Here is a 15,484-nt window from a genome sequence, read left to right on the forward strand (position 1 = left end):
GGGAAAGGCACTGCATTTAACTCACATTCTTCACCAACTGTTAACATAGTTTTTGCAAGTCTATTTGGTCGGCTTATAGACCAGATGGAGATCCAGTGCACGGGACTTTTTTTTTTTTCCTCCTAAATATAATATCCTGGGGTCTTGGGTCGGCTTCGGTCTCGGCCTATTCGGGCCAAAAAGTACATTTATTTTCCCGGGTCCATTCACCTGCCACCACGTCATATTCTGACCTGTTAATGACGTGGCGTCCGATAAATGGTCGAACCAGATGCACCTCACCGATCTCCTCCCGCCACGTCAGGCAGGGAGGAGTCGAGCGTGCTCCCTCTCCACGCTTGCGGAGAGGCCCAGCCGTGGCTCCCGTTGCATCATGGTACGCGACGGCGGGAGTTTGAGCTGTGGCGGAGGGAGCCGGCGAGATGGAGGGAAGGAAGAAGATAGGGGAAGAAATCCCCCAAACCCTCGCGATTTGGGCTCTCGCAACCGTATTTCTAGCCGCTATCGCTCCGGTTTCCTCCATCGACGACAAGTGCGGGGCTTGCAACGCGGTCGCGGTAACTCCCTTTCCCTGATCCGCTTAAAACCCTAGTTTTTCCTCTCTGCTTTCCTTTGTTGTAGATGAATCGGTCTTAAGTTTCCTGGGAGCTGTTTTTGTCTCTGGTAGAATCTTTGATGGCATTGGTGTTTTCTTGTTCATAGCCACGAAAACAAACACTCCATTGAATGTAGGGTGGTGGGAAAGCGGGAAAGGTTTGGTTTAGATATGGAGCTGCCTGTTAAAAGCTTGTCCGTTGGTTTCTTGAAGAGTTCTTGTTAAGCGAATTTAAAAACGGTTTCTGACCATGAGAGTTTAGTCTACTGTTGTTCTTGTTGCATAAAAGCTAAGAAACTGAGAAAGATGACATATTGATGTAGAAATGGAAGCCAAACTTGGATCTTTAATGGATACATCAATCTACTAACATCCATTTGAATAGCTATTATAGTTTGGATCTTTATGTTAATGTTTTTAATAATCAAATTTAACTGGTTGTGCTGATACCTTAACAACTAATCCGGCCATGCTAGATCTTCAACCTAGTATTGTTTCCACATATAACCATATGTATTTAGCAAATCAGTTGGTATATGATGTATTCAGGAAATAAACCTAGTTCCTTTCTGCATAGATGTTGTTGGAATCTGACTATTATGCTAAATTATTTGCAGGGTGAGCTAGAAATTTGACTTTCAAAAGTAAGTTTCTTATATCCACTTTTTGAACTGAATGAATTTTGTATAATTTATATCAGGAACTTATGTGATTGTCAAACATTGCCTTGCCTGTCATGTTGCTCTGTATCACTCAAAACATAGCTTTTGAATTTCATATCTTCAGGCTTATACATTGTTCATATCTAATTATTTGTTACTAAATTGTATGCTGACCAACTGTTTTTAATTATCTTTACTTAAATGATCTTAAAATTTGCTTTACAAATATTCAGTGGATTGGTTTAGACTTGCTGAATTAAGTGGGCATTGAAATGGTATGCAGATGGTTACGGTGGCATTTTCACAGAGAAAAATATCAGTTAGTTGCTTATGACTGTCAAATTATTCTAATAATTAAAAGTAAAAAGAAAAATATCCTGCTGGCAACTTTTTATTTTGTTCATCTGCTGCAGTGCATTGGTGAGTCCTAAAGAATTATATTTTCGCTTGTCTAGACAGACCATGATATATAAATGTGAAATAATTGAAAATCGCATTATAACATGTAGAAATATCATTAGCAATGCTTCTCTGTTCAGTCTCACTTGAACTCTCTCCTTGAATGATGCATCCAACCCAATATTACATGCAAGTCTCACATGTTCTCACCATCCCTGTGTGCATGAAGGCAAGCATTACTATCCATCGATTGCTTTTGATTACCTCTATAAATTATCTCTTTAGATAACACACAAGCAACTTGGACCCAAATGAATGGGTTGTCTTGATGGTTATGCTTGATGCTTGATATACATAACAAATATGGTGTTTCCTTTTTTTCCTATACAAGTTCCCATTACCATTCTGACCCTTTCCAACTATCTGTAAATCATAACATTTCATCCTATTTTCTTCATATTATCGTTTCGCTATTTTGTGCATGTTATTGATGGTTTCATCGTACTGACTGATTGATAATACAGTTTCAGTCAATAACTCTGTGGTTTATGCTTGCTCCAGGAGAAATCAAGAAATCATTTGGATATGCATCACTGTTTGGATTCTAGAGGTCAACGTGAGGGCAAAGTCATTGATTACAGGTATCACTCTGAATAGTGAGACTGTTATTTCATTTTCAATCAACATGTAGCCTTCTTATCTTATCATACCGGATTGTACACTGATGAGTATGTAGACATAAATAATTTGGGTTGCCTTAACTTCATTGAGTCCAACATACTACTAACATGATTTGTATCGCTATCTACACCATGTTGTTCTCGTCTAACCTAATGAAAATGACACTGCCTAGATTCAGTTACCCAATTTTATTAATAATGTCTCTACTTTATTTGCACATCTATTTGGTATTCAAGGCATTAGACTTATTTCTGCTGATCATACTGTAGATAACCTTGAAGTTCAAATTCATATCAATAATCGCAATTATGTTTTAAAAGGAGTTTTAGAGAATAGGATCTTAATCCTGAGGGCAACATAAACCTGAACTTGCAAAACAAGCCACTGAGAAGAGGAAGACTGGAAAGAAAATGTAGGATTGCAAGTACCAAACACACAATGCAGCAGCACAGAGAACCAATGACCTAACCAATTACCCACATGAATTGAATTTTGCTACCAGAAATTTTTCACACCAACCAACATTTAGTTCTGACACTGCTATCATTAGTTATATGATATGCCTTCTACATACATTTGTCTGCATATGATTTAAGTGGAGAGTAGCATGAAAAAACTCATTGTATTGCTTTTATTCCACAATTATCTTTGATTTTTTCTTTCTTTTAGTGGCCCAAATCATCATTTAGGGCCAGTCTCAACTGACCTGTCTCATTTTGAAATTGAGCCTCTATCAGTTGTACCATTTCTTCTCTTAAAGCTTCAGTGTTTAAAAAGCAGCAGGCATATTTCAGCAGTCAGGATGCATATGCGAGCACATAGGGGTTTGTTTTTTCGCTATATAAAAAGAAAGAACTTATATTAAATACAATGAAATTAACAATAATGATAGTGATATTTTTTGGATAATTAATATCAATATTAATAACATTAACAACTAACACTTAGTGCTTATTGTTTAATACTTAAGACCTGGTGATAGTTTGACATAATTGAAACCCGCAGTTGGCCGAACATTAGTTTGAAAGTGCTTTATTCGCACAGGCCATTTAAGAATAGGCCACATATTTGGCTCCTTATGCAGCCACATAATACTACTTAAGCCACCCACGTGGCTGCATAGTACTAAATTGCCTGCCTTTTTGGTCCATATGTGATGTGATTGTATGTAGGCAATGGTGTGCAGCCACATATGCAGCCTTGTGCACTGGATTTTAGAACATTGTAAAGCCTAACAGTGAACCTCATAGCACTGGAGTTAATGCAATTTAATGCTTTATCTTTTATCAGTGCCTTTCTGTGCATGTTCATCTAGGAAGCTAACCTATGTATCTACTAACTTATAACCTTCTTTGTTTACATATACAAGGTAGGAAAAGCTGTCAAGATATCTAGCTTCTTTATTAGTTTTTGGATGTCAGAAGTATGTGACTTTTCTAGGTTATCATCGTGTTAATGAGCTCAATGTGACGATTCATTGAGTTAACATTACCTCTGATTTCACTGTCATCAAATCATCGAAGGTGTTGTCTGAGAAGTTTCTTCTTCATTTTTTTTTTTGGGCTACTGTGTTCTTCTATTTTTTTTTTTTTTTCTTTTTTTTTTCTGTGAACAATATATTTAACTGGGTGGAAGAGATATTCAGTTTCACATCTTGACTAACCACAACTGGTAATTTTTATTTGTGATTCTTAAGAAATTTCAGATAAAGATTGAAGGGGATATTCTGGTCCTCTAAATAATTAAATTGAAATTTATTATTTTCAGCTCAAATTAATATGCCCTTCTTTAATTCAATTTTTTCTTTTCAGATAAGAGTGGGAGTAACTAGTATGTAATCCCACACTTGGGGTGGAGATAAGCTACCATATTTGCAGATGGGGTGTGAATAGCATGTGGCACAAGTGGTGCATGTGAGAACTTTATGGAATAAGTTGCAACTCACTGTAGTGTTAAATGTGTTTCTTTTGTTATTATTGAGCAAGGATATAAATGTTAGTACAAACTCCAATTCCAGTTTGGTGTTGGTTTGGTATGTTATTGGGATGGATCCAGATGGATCTGATGGACCAACATGGTCATTAACAATCAGAATGAAAAGAAAAAAAAAATTTAAAAAAATTGCATTCGGTGTATGCCAAGCCATCTCAAATGTCAGGATCCAACCATCCTGGTCCATCCTAACCAGTACCCAATTGAATATTCTAGTTCAAGAGGAGAGAGGATTGGTGTCCCATATGTGTCCCAGGTATTATTCTCAGCAAAACGATGTGGTGCTTGCGAGAGATGTCAATACTGTAGAGATGTGAATCATTGGTGAAGGATGTGGTGGTGAAATGTCTTTGCTTTGATTCTTTTTCAATAGATGGTTGATGACTCAAGGAGGGGAATCACTAGCCCCCACCATTTTCATAGACTGGAGCTTGAGAATCTATTCTTCTCAGAGGATGTATAAACTTTTATTCCCTTCCACCCCTTATTCTTATGTGTGCTGGCCTGCACGAGCATTGGATGGCAGTTTACTGGTTAGATAAGAGTGGGAGTAACCAATATGTAATCCCACACTTGGGGTGGAGATAGGCTCCCATATTTGCATATGGGGTGTGAATAGCATGTGGCACAAGTGGGTCATGTGATCAAAATGTGAGGAGTATTTTTATGGATGATTGTGATCCTGTCACTCAAGATTCCATTCTGATGTCTCTATTTTGCACGAGCTACTCTTGTACAGCCATTAAATTTGGTTGAAGCAGGAAGACAAAATTTTAAGTGTTTTGGCTAAATAAATTTGAAATGGTATTAAAGTACGAGCTGCTTCCTGTAAACCGAATTTTATGGAGGCAAAAGCTACAGCTTGACTTTATGACTATATATAGTATCACTTTTATATGGAACAATGTGCTTGATGAGATCCAGGAGCTGCTTCAAAATGTCAATCTTTTGTATCAAAAAAAATATAAATTATCTTTCCTCTTCTCCAGAAGAACTTGTCAAATTTCTAATCTATCAGCTTGTCATAAATAACTGTGCTTTGCATTTATATGGTTGTCAGCAGCAACTACCTCATATTGCAGGAGTGTCGTGATAATATTGGAGATCTGGATAGACCTGAAGAGAAGGAGCGAGCAGAAGCAAAGATCTAAAAATTAATTGCTGTATTTTGATATCTGTTCCAGAAAGCATCAGTCATGGGGATATCTGTTGTCAAAGGAGCGTTGAAGGCATTCAGATAGACAAAGTTCTATCATGGGATGCATGTGGATGTTAACATGATATATGGCTTTGAGTTTTAACATATTAAGGCATAATAGCAAATTTTAAGCTGTTCACTTTTTCTTTTGTTGTAATTTAATGGCGTGTTATTTTTGAGAAGTCAGTGCATTGTCTTAGGATTCCTGCGTATCAAAGATTCAAAGTGAAGCTGCTTGCCCATCAGGTGTAGCGATCTCTCTCTTCTATACAGGAAGACCGCTTAAAAGACCCCTCCACCTTCTCAACTCTTGTTTATAGTCAGCTTTTCTCGCCTAATTCATCTTTTATGTCTCTGTCCAATCAATTCATTCAATTATAGGATTAAACTACCTACCAAATGCTCATTCTTCAGATTTTATTTTGTGCATCCAGCATGCCAACGTTCTGCTTCGCAGCATCTGTTTATTCTCAAATCCCTGAAAGAAAATGAATTACCACCTATGGAAAATATTACGTAATCAAAAACGTTAGCAAGGACCTGAAGGTTTCTTATGGTATCTTGCAATTCCAGGTAAGACATCCAATTCATCTAGTAAGATCTACCAGAAACAAGGACTCTTTAACAGATGGTTCTAGATCTCACTAGGAATGCGGCAATAATAAATGAAATTGTTGTGCATCGAATATCAAAAGAAATTTGGCGGTGGTAGTCACAAGACCTCTATGGGGCAGCTCTGAAAGCAATTTTAATATGTTCCTTTAAATGAACGTTTGACTACTCTATCTTTGGCAGCTTTAATGAATGATGTTTGCTGGTAGCCAATTGCTGTGTTTCCATAATCATGGAATATGTGTGGAAAACACCATTGCACATTAGGAGCCCCTTAATCTCCAAATGAAGTGAGATCAGTCGAGGAAAATAAGCAGTTGCTTCTTCCTAGGTGACACCAGAACACCTCATAGTCTAATTTAGCATGGCTGGAGATTTTGCATGAACTTCTCAGTCAAGTACCATTAAAATTTACGATCTTCAGTATCTATTATTAAATTTTAGAGACCTAAATAGCAACTGCAGAGCGGAATGCCGGTTCAGATAAAGCTATTCTTTTGGCTCCTCCTGAGAAACAGGCTACGGACTGAGGACAATCTCTTCAAACATGACTGGAATCATCATCTCAGGTGTCATCTATATGGAAGAATGTTTGAAACAGCCAATGTGGTTTCACTTCCTCTCTATCGGACCTCTGCGGAACCTGGATGCAGCAAACCATTCCCAAAAAGGATGTAAATGGATGGATTCTCATCACCGTAGCTATCACTTGGGCCATCTGGTTAGAAAGGAATGATGGAATTTTCAGTGCTCAAACCGAGACAGCGGTGGGCACTCTTAGATTTTCTCCTGCCCAGCTGGAGTTTTGCAACCAAGATAAGATGCTGGGAGGGTAAAGAAAACTCTAACAAAAAATTGGAATTAAGTTGTATTTGTTAATTTTGTCTTACTTCTGGTGCTGCATATCTTATTCAGCCTAACTGCTTTTTGTCCACCTCTCCTTTGTCCGTCTCCTCTTAGTGTTGCTTTGTATCTTTTTCTGGTTTTAATAAATTTTCAGTGCATAGCGCACTACAACCCTCTGAAGAAGCAACTGCAAATCTTTCGATTTCATGAATCAATGTTTCGTGTCGGGTATATATGTTCGGTTCTCATACTAATTCTTTTTTTCCAAGGAGTTCAACCAATGGTACAGCATGCTGGCGCAGAACTAGTAATTGTAAGACGGGAATTCTGAAAACAGGACAAAACAGAAGTCCATTTCTGAGTTGGGATTTTCTTTATGATTTCTAAATAATTAAGGTCACGAAAACTGTGCATAACGTCAGCTTGTTTGCAAATCGACTTCAGGCTTTCGGTTGTTTATCCATTCACAGACAATCAAAGGACAGGGATGAACCCAAAAGTTAATTTGTGTGTCCATCCTTCCTCATGTATTTGCTTCTAACGCATTCCCATGCACCAGCTACAGCATTGTGCCATGGCATCAGTTCTCTATGGTTTTTTTGACCTATTACGTGTAGCAAACCACGGTTGATGGCCTACCGAAAAATCTGATGCATGAAATTTGGTATTGGTTCTAATACCATCGATGAGATAATTTGATTACTTGAATCTCCACCTGTTGCAACACTGACAGGCTCTTTCAAATATCAAATCTGACCAAATCTTCCATCACAAAAGAATCATAAGTTGTCTGTGCTGGAATACTCATATCAAAATTCAGGAATTCAAGTTGGTCTCCAAGATTAAGGAGAAAGAAACATCAGAGACAGAGGGTGGGAGAAAGACTGCTGATTTATTGCATACAAATTTCTAGAAGTTACACACCAGCAAATGATAATGTCATCAAAACAACAGGAAAAGGAAATTACAAATGTTTCGGAACTCCAGAAAATAAAAATTACAGAGGGCAAAATAAAATCCAACAGAAATGTTTAAATCAAACAACGAAACCATGAAAGGAGGGGGAAAAAGCATCAAGCGAAATATAGGGAAAATCCTGAGCACCCAGTGATCCTCTGTCCTCGAGAAAGAAACATGAGCATTGGCATCTGGGTAAAGAGAAGATTACTATAAGATTAGCGATATAACAACCAATTTAAAGCTGCTAGAGAAATTAAAAATGGAAAAAAAAATGTAATGGAAGGAGAAATCACCTCGGTGAAAAGAGGATGCTTGTGGACCCTTGCTTTATCAGTCCACTGCTTCTTCTGATTCCACGACGTTGGCTTCGAAATTGGGTGGATCCTTCGTATACCGAATATATGATGAGCTACGATCTGGATGCCCACACTCAAGGATCCAGACCATGGGGATCGGCTGAATGATGGGCCAGTTGGGGCCGTCCTTGAGGAAGGTCTTAAGGACTGGTAAGCTGCATCCTAGTTTAAATTCTTGAAGAGAATGCTGCCCGAGTAGCTCCAATAACCACTGTAGGAGGCGCTCTGTCTGTCCATCAGCATCGGTGGTGGATGTCTCTAATCTTACAAATAGGTTTTGCAACTTATCAAGGTTCTCCACGTGCTCCAACCTCGGACAATTGCTTATTATCAGATATTTCAATGAGGGAAGGTTGCTGATTTCTTTTAGGTTGTCGGCTCCATAGATATTCAATTCCTGTAAATTGGTGGCATGCCGTAGGCCTTCTGGAAGAGCTCTTAGCTTGGGACAACCAAAAAGAACCAACGTTGATAGACAAGGCAGTAACCTGGGGGCTCCTCTTCTTTCTTCACCAACCCCCTCCACCATACCAAACGACCATTCTTCCCAGTTGGACATCCTTGTAAATTCCAGCTCTTCGAGCTTGGGAAATGAAGTCGTTGCTGATGATGCACGGGGGCCAAGAAATTCAGGTCCGATGGTTTTGATTGCATATGCTCTCTTAATATAAAGAGATTTCAGCTGGGGCAACAGGCCCAGTGGAGGAAGTTGCGGACATGATTTACAAACAGAGAGTCTTATTTCCGTCAGGTTAGGAAAAGAGACATGCAAGGAAGTTGACATCATCCAGCTGGGAAATCTACTACCAAAGAAGTAATTGATCTCAAGTCTGTGTAGGTGGGTGGATTGAGGAGACAGGTCATTGTAAATGGTGTCAATTTTCTGGATTGCGGTTGCTTCTGCGTCATCTTCCTGTTGATTGCAATTCAAAATCAGTGTCTTCAGAAAGCGGCCGTTTGCGAATACCGGAGCTCCCGCTGGTTGTGTCCTCTCCAATCTGTTTATCTCCAGGAATCTCAGCTGGGAGAGACATTGCAGCTCCTTCAAATCACACCCCTCATCATCTCTTCTATCATCATGCCGGATCACAAATACATGAAGATGGTTCAGATGTTTTAATTTGCCTATTCCCTTTGGCACATGAGTTAATGGAATTCCTTCAACACAAAGGCATCTTAGATTGTACAATTTTGTGATGGTCTTGGGGAGAGTATGCAAGAATTCACAACGTGCCAAGTTCAATATCTGTAGGTTTACGAGGCATCCGATGGACTCTGGCAACTCCTTGATCCCCGTCGTAGAAACATTTAAATATCTCAGGTGCAAAAGATCTCCTACGGAGTCGGGAAGGATCTCAAGTCTTGTTTTGCTTAGGTCCATGACCCGTAGAAACCTCAATTTTTTAAAAAGTTCATTCTCGACCATCTTTGTCTCATAACTACTCCAAACAAGAAGAGTTCTTAGGCATTTTTGCTGTTTTATTACATCAGGAACTTCTAGGCTCTCCCTTGTGTTAACCATTGACAAACGTCGTAGCTTACTCAAAGGATTTGTGTGAGGTGATTGCTCGTGATCACCAAGAAAAATGCTCTCATCATGTATCAAAAAATGAGCAAGGGAACGTAGCAGATCATGCATCTTGCAGTAATTGCCAGCTAGGCGACTCAATTCACCAAACTCATCACATGGCTGTAAAAGGTTCCTCCCGATTAACTCCCTACAGAAATCCTCTGCTAAATCTTCCATAATCGTATCTCCCTGTGTTCTTCTTACAAATCCTTCAGCCACCCAATAACGAATAAGCTCATCGCGATTCATTGGATAATCCTCAGGAAACAACGAGCAATAAAGAAAACACTGTTTGAGGTCAGAGGGTAAATCTTCGTAGCTTAAAAATAGAGCTCCTGGGAGTTCTTCTTCAAGTCGACTCATAGACCAAGCATCACTTTCGAGCACCATATTCCATCCCATGGTGCTTTTCTTCTTCGACCTTAAAACCCCAGCAATGGCCTTGATTGCAAGAGGAAGACCGTCACATTTTTCCACAATTTTAACACCGATTTCTCTTAAGCTAGAGATCTCCCCCTCCTCCTCCTCATCATCTCCAAAGACTTTCTTACGGAGCAATTCCCAGCCACTGTCATCATCCATTTTATCAACATGGTGGATCTCTGCTCTCATATTTTTAGCCACGTTTACATATCGAGTGGTAATCACAATCTTGCCATTAGCTGTTGCATTTTCAAAAGCTATTCTAAGCAAATCCTCCCATAATTCTGTCCTCCATATATCATCTAATATAATGAAGAATCTTTTTGAAAGTATAGAGGAAAGACGGGGTACGAGCTCCGCCTTAGTTTCATCCTCCTCATATTCTCCACCCGCACCCCTAATTATATCTTTCAGCAATTTTATTTCTGAAAATTCCTTGGAAACACATGCCCATACATGTATAGAAAAGTTCCTTTTTATCCTTTCATCATTGTAAATGCTAGAAGCAAGAGTGGTTTTGCCTATTCCGCCCATCCCAACAATTCCCAAAACTCGGTATTTTTTATTATCCTCCTTAATTAGTGACTCCACGAGACCCTGAGTAGCCTCTTCAACTTGCATCCCTACAATATCAGACTTGACCACACTAGGAAAAGTCTGACGGGGATTTACTTTGCTCTCTCGAGCATCTTGCTTTGTGTTTTCTAGTGGAGGCAAGTTTGATCTATCCTGATCAATCTCTTTTAGCCTATCATTAAGTTTTATAATTTCATTGCCAATTTCATGCCGGAACTTGGTGCAGCTAAAACAAGAAAACAAAGATGAGGAACGGCGTACCAGTGATTCGGACGGATGATCTTCCAACAATCTCCTGCCCTCGATCATACAACGGTCGATGATATCGTCCGCATCGTACATGACATCCTTCAACTCTGTCACCCACATATTGATATTTCGGTCTGCATGCCTCTTCCGCTCCGCTGATTCCAGAAACCCGCTTATCCTCTCCATTCTTTTCTGAAGCTTCTTGAGCTCGTCCTCCACACCTAGTATCATCGACATCTCTCCCTCCACAAATTCTAAAAGCTTGTAAACGTATCTTTCCACAAAGGCATCTAAGATCATAGCCATCTTTTAAGCAGCAGAAGATGGAGGATCTCAGGCTGCCAAGGGGAACAACTTGGACTCAAATTCCACGCCCTGAGGTGTTAATATAGAGGCAAACGCGAACCCCCCTCCCCCGCACACCAACAACCAACAACAACAACAACAAAAAAAAAAAAAAAAAAAAAAAGGCATAAGAGATGGACGCATTAAAAAGACCTGTGAACGTGTACCGAGAAGTTAAAATGAGGCCGAAAGTTCTTCCGAGTCCAAACCCAGCCCGCGGCGAATGAGATTTTGATTAATCTCGCCGAGACGCATGCGTTTACATGTTTTGGTTGTTTCTTGCACGCTGCTAGGCCATTATGAGTAGCCCTTGGCTGGTTACACGTTTGTACATACCAGCAATGCTTGGATTGAACCAGTCCTCGATCACATTCAAGCGGCATCAAATGGTAAAAGATAGCACCATCCGCACCTTTGAGACCACATAATAATTCAGACTTGGATTGTACAAGTTTCATGGTCTACCTAGACGATATAAAAAAATGCCAAAAAGGTTATTTGGCATGGGTGGTTAGATAATAAAGGGCCAAACAGAAATATATACACTCATTTTTTTTTTTATACAAGTCATATTCTAATATGCACAAGATGTATTTGTTTGCGAGTAATGGTGGACGTTTTAATATTTCAATTCTATAATGTTCATGGCCGTAAATAATGGTGAGATAGCTATTATTATAACCATTATACCTCTCATTATGTTATTGAGGTAAATAACATGAGATATTGTAATGATTGCTACTCTTTGCTATTTCCTATTATTTGATTACAATAAAATGTTAGAATATAAATAATGACTATTTTTTTCATGTGTACCTTTTCTAAATAAGAATTTATTTTCTAAAATTCAAAATTTTTCTTTCAAAATCCAAACAAAAGTGATTATGGATTCAAAAAATAATATTATTTTATCTAACAAAAAGTAAAAAAAAAGATAATGTTGTGAAATTTTCTTCATCACCCCTTTTTGTGTCGTTACTTATAGCGCCATTATAATAGCTAGTACTTATAATTATTTGAATATTTAAAATACTTTCAAAATTACCTTTATAGATAAATAACAATATTTAGAATAGTTAAAATGGCCAATAATGGAATGATTTTGATGGAGTAGGAGAACATGTTAATTTAAAATTTTTGCCATGCTTGTCAAAATCTTAGTATAAGTTTCTTTTAATTATTTTATTATTTAAAATATTTTAAAAATAACCTTTTGAGATAAATAATAATATTTAGAGTAGTTATGACGGTCAATAATGAAATGATCATTTTGGTGGAGCAGGATAGCACATTCAGTTAAAGTTTTTGCAATGCTCGGCAAAAATCTTATTGTAACTTCTTTTTTATCTTTCTTTTTCTCAACTTATCATCTCGTCTGGGATATATCCAGATTTTAATTTATTTCCACTACGACTATATCACGTCCCGAACCCAACATCCGGGTCGGATACGTGATGGCCGCACACTCCTTAGAGCAAGCCCTAAAAAATATGCAAGGTCAAAATAAATTAAAATCAGAGTGCGCAGCAAAAGTATGGTGGATTAAATTGATTAGAAATATTAATCCTTTAAATCAAAAGTTATGATGGAATACATTAGTTGCAAATAAGGAAGGATTTTATTTTGACCTTGCATATTCTTTAGGACTTGCTCTAAGGAGTGTGCGGCCATCACGTATCCGACCTGAGTGTTGTGTTCGGGGCATGACAGACTACCTACCGAGATTGCAGAAATGTAAGTTTGTATACATTTTGGACGTGACTATTTCAACGAGTGCCGCTTGCTAGCCAAGGGTGCCAAAGATTCCAAGTTGGCCCCTTGCATTTGCTAGCTGGCAATGTATGGATTGCAATCAGCAGATCGGTAGGTGGCAGAAGGGTGTGCTCGCAGTCCCTCCGATTTGAAGGCTGGAATAAAGGCATAATGCGATATTGGCATAGGATCAATGGCTGGAATAATGACAGAGGGCCATATTGATATCGGATCGATTTGAAGGCTGGAATAAAGACAGTGCCATAGTGATATCGGATCGATTTGAAGGCTGGAATAAAGACAGAGTGCAATACTGGCATAGGATCGATTTGAAGGCTGGAATAAAGACAGAGTGCAATACTGGCATAGGATCGATTTGAAGGCTGGAATAAAGACAGAGTGCAATACTGGCATAGGATCGATTTGAAAGCTGGAATAAAGATAGAGGGCAATACTGGCATAGGATCGATTTGAAGGCTGGAATAAAGACAAAGTGCCATATTGGTCTAGGATTGATTTGAAAGCTGGAATAAAGACGAAGTGCTTGTCCCTGAGAATTTTTAGCGGACCACTTTATTCATTGTTTTGGATGACATATCGTTCTCTAGAGAATTCGATGCATGGACAAGGATTCTCAAATGTGAAAATGAAGCTTCTTCTTGTGGATAGTTGAAAATACTGAAATGTTCATGCAATCAGATGTAGAATTCTCGTCCTTGGATATTGCAAGAACTCTATGCTAGTCCTTTCACCTCTTACCACCGATCAAATTCCCAACAGGACCAAATGGAGTCAATATCGAGGCCCCAAATGTGTTGGGTCGGGATTGGGCATGTTTGATTGAGGCCTGATCAAGTTACATCGTGTGGCATGATTTGGACCTATATCTAATCCATTAGCTTACCAGATTAGGTTGGGTTCGGCAGATCAAAAAAAAAAAAAAAAAAAAAATCCAATTTGCCGTTCAAGCCATGTTGAGGTCAAGCATGATCGACATGTAATCGGAAATATCTAGGTCTAGGTTGGAATAAGATGAAATCATTTCGGGCATCTAATTCAGATTAGGAACCTAACAATCCTCTTATTGCTAAATAATTCAGATTACCACGAAAAGAGTAGCATTGGCTAGTTACGTGGTATATAACAGCTGTTGCGGCTAATCCCCTCGTCGCCTGGTCGCCGGAAACGAGCGCCTGCAAAAGAAAGTCCACGCTGACCAGAGGCGGCTCCGACGGAGACCCTCCGACGGTCAAGTCAGAGAGGAGACTGGACAACAGTGAAAAGGAGATAAGGAGCTCTACGAAAGAGAGAGAGGGGGAGAGAGAGAGGGAGAGCTTGAGGGTTTTTCGGAAGGGACCTCTAGCACTGTTGCTTTCCCCGATTTATAGTAGGAGGTGGTATGGCCTCGCCGTCGGTGATGTAGATAACTGGAGAGTTGTCAAATCGTCAGAGGTTGTCACATCATTGACAAAGCTGACAGGTCCTAGGAATTAATTCACGTCCTTAGCAGGACAGCGTCCCAGGCTTTCTGGCAGGACAATACCCCCTGGCGTTTGTACGGCGTTTACTTGATGGGACTGCAGCCCACGCCGCTCATTCGACATTTAGGAGGGCCTGCAGAGGTGGGACGTCAGCCGTCCAAACTGATGGCGAGTCGGCGGTGTCCCACTCGATAGGAAGTCGGTGACCAGGGGTCGGCTCTCAGGCGATCGGAGGCGACGTAGGCTCGTTAGGCCGATCCGCTCCGGTCGGAGCACAATCGGTAGTCGCTGTCGGTGTCGTCCACCGTCGGTCGGGCGGAGTTGGTCGGTCGGTCGGATGGAGTCGGTCGGTATATCCCAACAGTTGCCCCCCACTCCTGAGCCTGATGTCGCATTGGCCCGCGTCTCCACGCGGGTGGGACGTTGGGTGAAAGGAGTGGATTCTTTACTGCGTCCTGGCCCGAGTTTGCTGATCTCACCGACGGACGGTCCGGGCAAATCGATGTCAGGTGTCTCGTTGTTCGATGATGCGACGTCAGACAATCCGGTGTCAGGCGATCGGGTGTCAGACGATCGAGTGCCGGACGATCCGGTGTTAGGCGATCGGGTGTCCGGCACCTTTTGGGGAACGCAAACCGTCATCCGACGCTGGTTTTGAGAGCGCGGGCCGCTGCCAGGAGTCCCGTCAGGGACGCAAATCGGTGCGAGCGATTTAATTCCGAATCGCGGCCCTTCCGCCACGCGTCAGAGGTTGTTGGGCTGGCATCCTTCGCATTAATGAAGGCAA

General features: G+C 40.1%; 3 protein-coding genes across 5 annotated transcripts in view; 1 reads left to right on the forward strand and 2 right to left on the reverse strand.

Moving 5' to 3' along the window:
• Positions 1-214: 214 nt before the first annotated feature.
• LOC105055280 (uncharacterized) overlaps positions 215-15,484 on the forward strand; it is an 81,327-nt gene continuing 66,057 nt past the window's right edge. Inside the window, exons 1-4 of one of the 3 annotated variants that reach the window (XR_002165820.3) lie at positions 418-557; positions 1,213-1,239; positions 2,218-2,297; positions 4,149-4,353. Coding sequence is in view for 1 of the 3 variants with exons in the window: in XM_019854093.3 (XP_019709652.1) it covers positions 423-557 (135 nt within the window). In the remaining 2 variants the exon portion in view is untranslated. Of the gene's footprint in view, positions 558-1,212; positions 1,240-2,217; positions 2,298-4,148; positions 4,354-15,484 lie in introns of those variants that run through there. The other 2 variants (XR_002165821.3, XM_019854093.3) reach the window with 2 other exon arrangements.
• On the reverse strand, positions 7,859-11,525 carry LOC105055277 (putative disease resistance protein RGA4). The gene is made up of 2 exons (XM_010937052.3): positions 8,239-11,525; positions 7,859-8,133 (listed from the first exon to the last, which is right to left on the reverse strand). The coding sequence occupies exon 1, from the start codon at positions 11,423-11,425 to the stop codon at positions 8,276-8,278; it is 3,150 nt and encodes a 1,049-aa protein (XP_010935354.2). The 5' UTR covers positions 11,426-11,525; the 3' UTR covers positions 7,859-8,133; positions 8,239-8,275.
• The window catches only part of LOC105055279 (putative disease resistance protein RGA4), a 35,950-nt gene continuing 28,324 nt past the window's right edge, over positions 7,859-15,484 (reverse strand). Inside the window, exon 2 of the mRNA XM_073246498.1 lies at positions 7,859-8,152. The gene's annotated coding sequence lies outside the window, so the exon portion shown is untranslated. The remainder of the gene's footprint in view (positions 8,153-15,484) is intronic.

Source organism: Elaeis guineensis, chromosome 12, assembly GCF_000442705.2.
Source record: "Elaeis guineensis isolate ETL-2024a chromosome 12, EG11, whole genome shotgun sequence".
NCBI lineage: Eukaryota > Viridiplantae > Streptophyta > Magnoliopsida > Arecales > Arecaceae > Elaeis > Elaeis guineensis.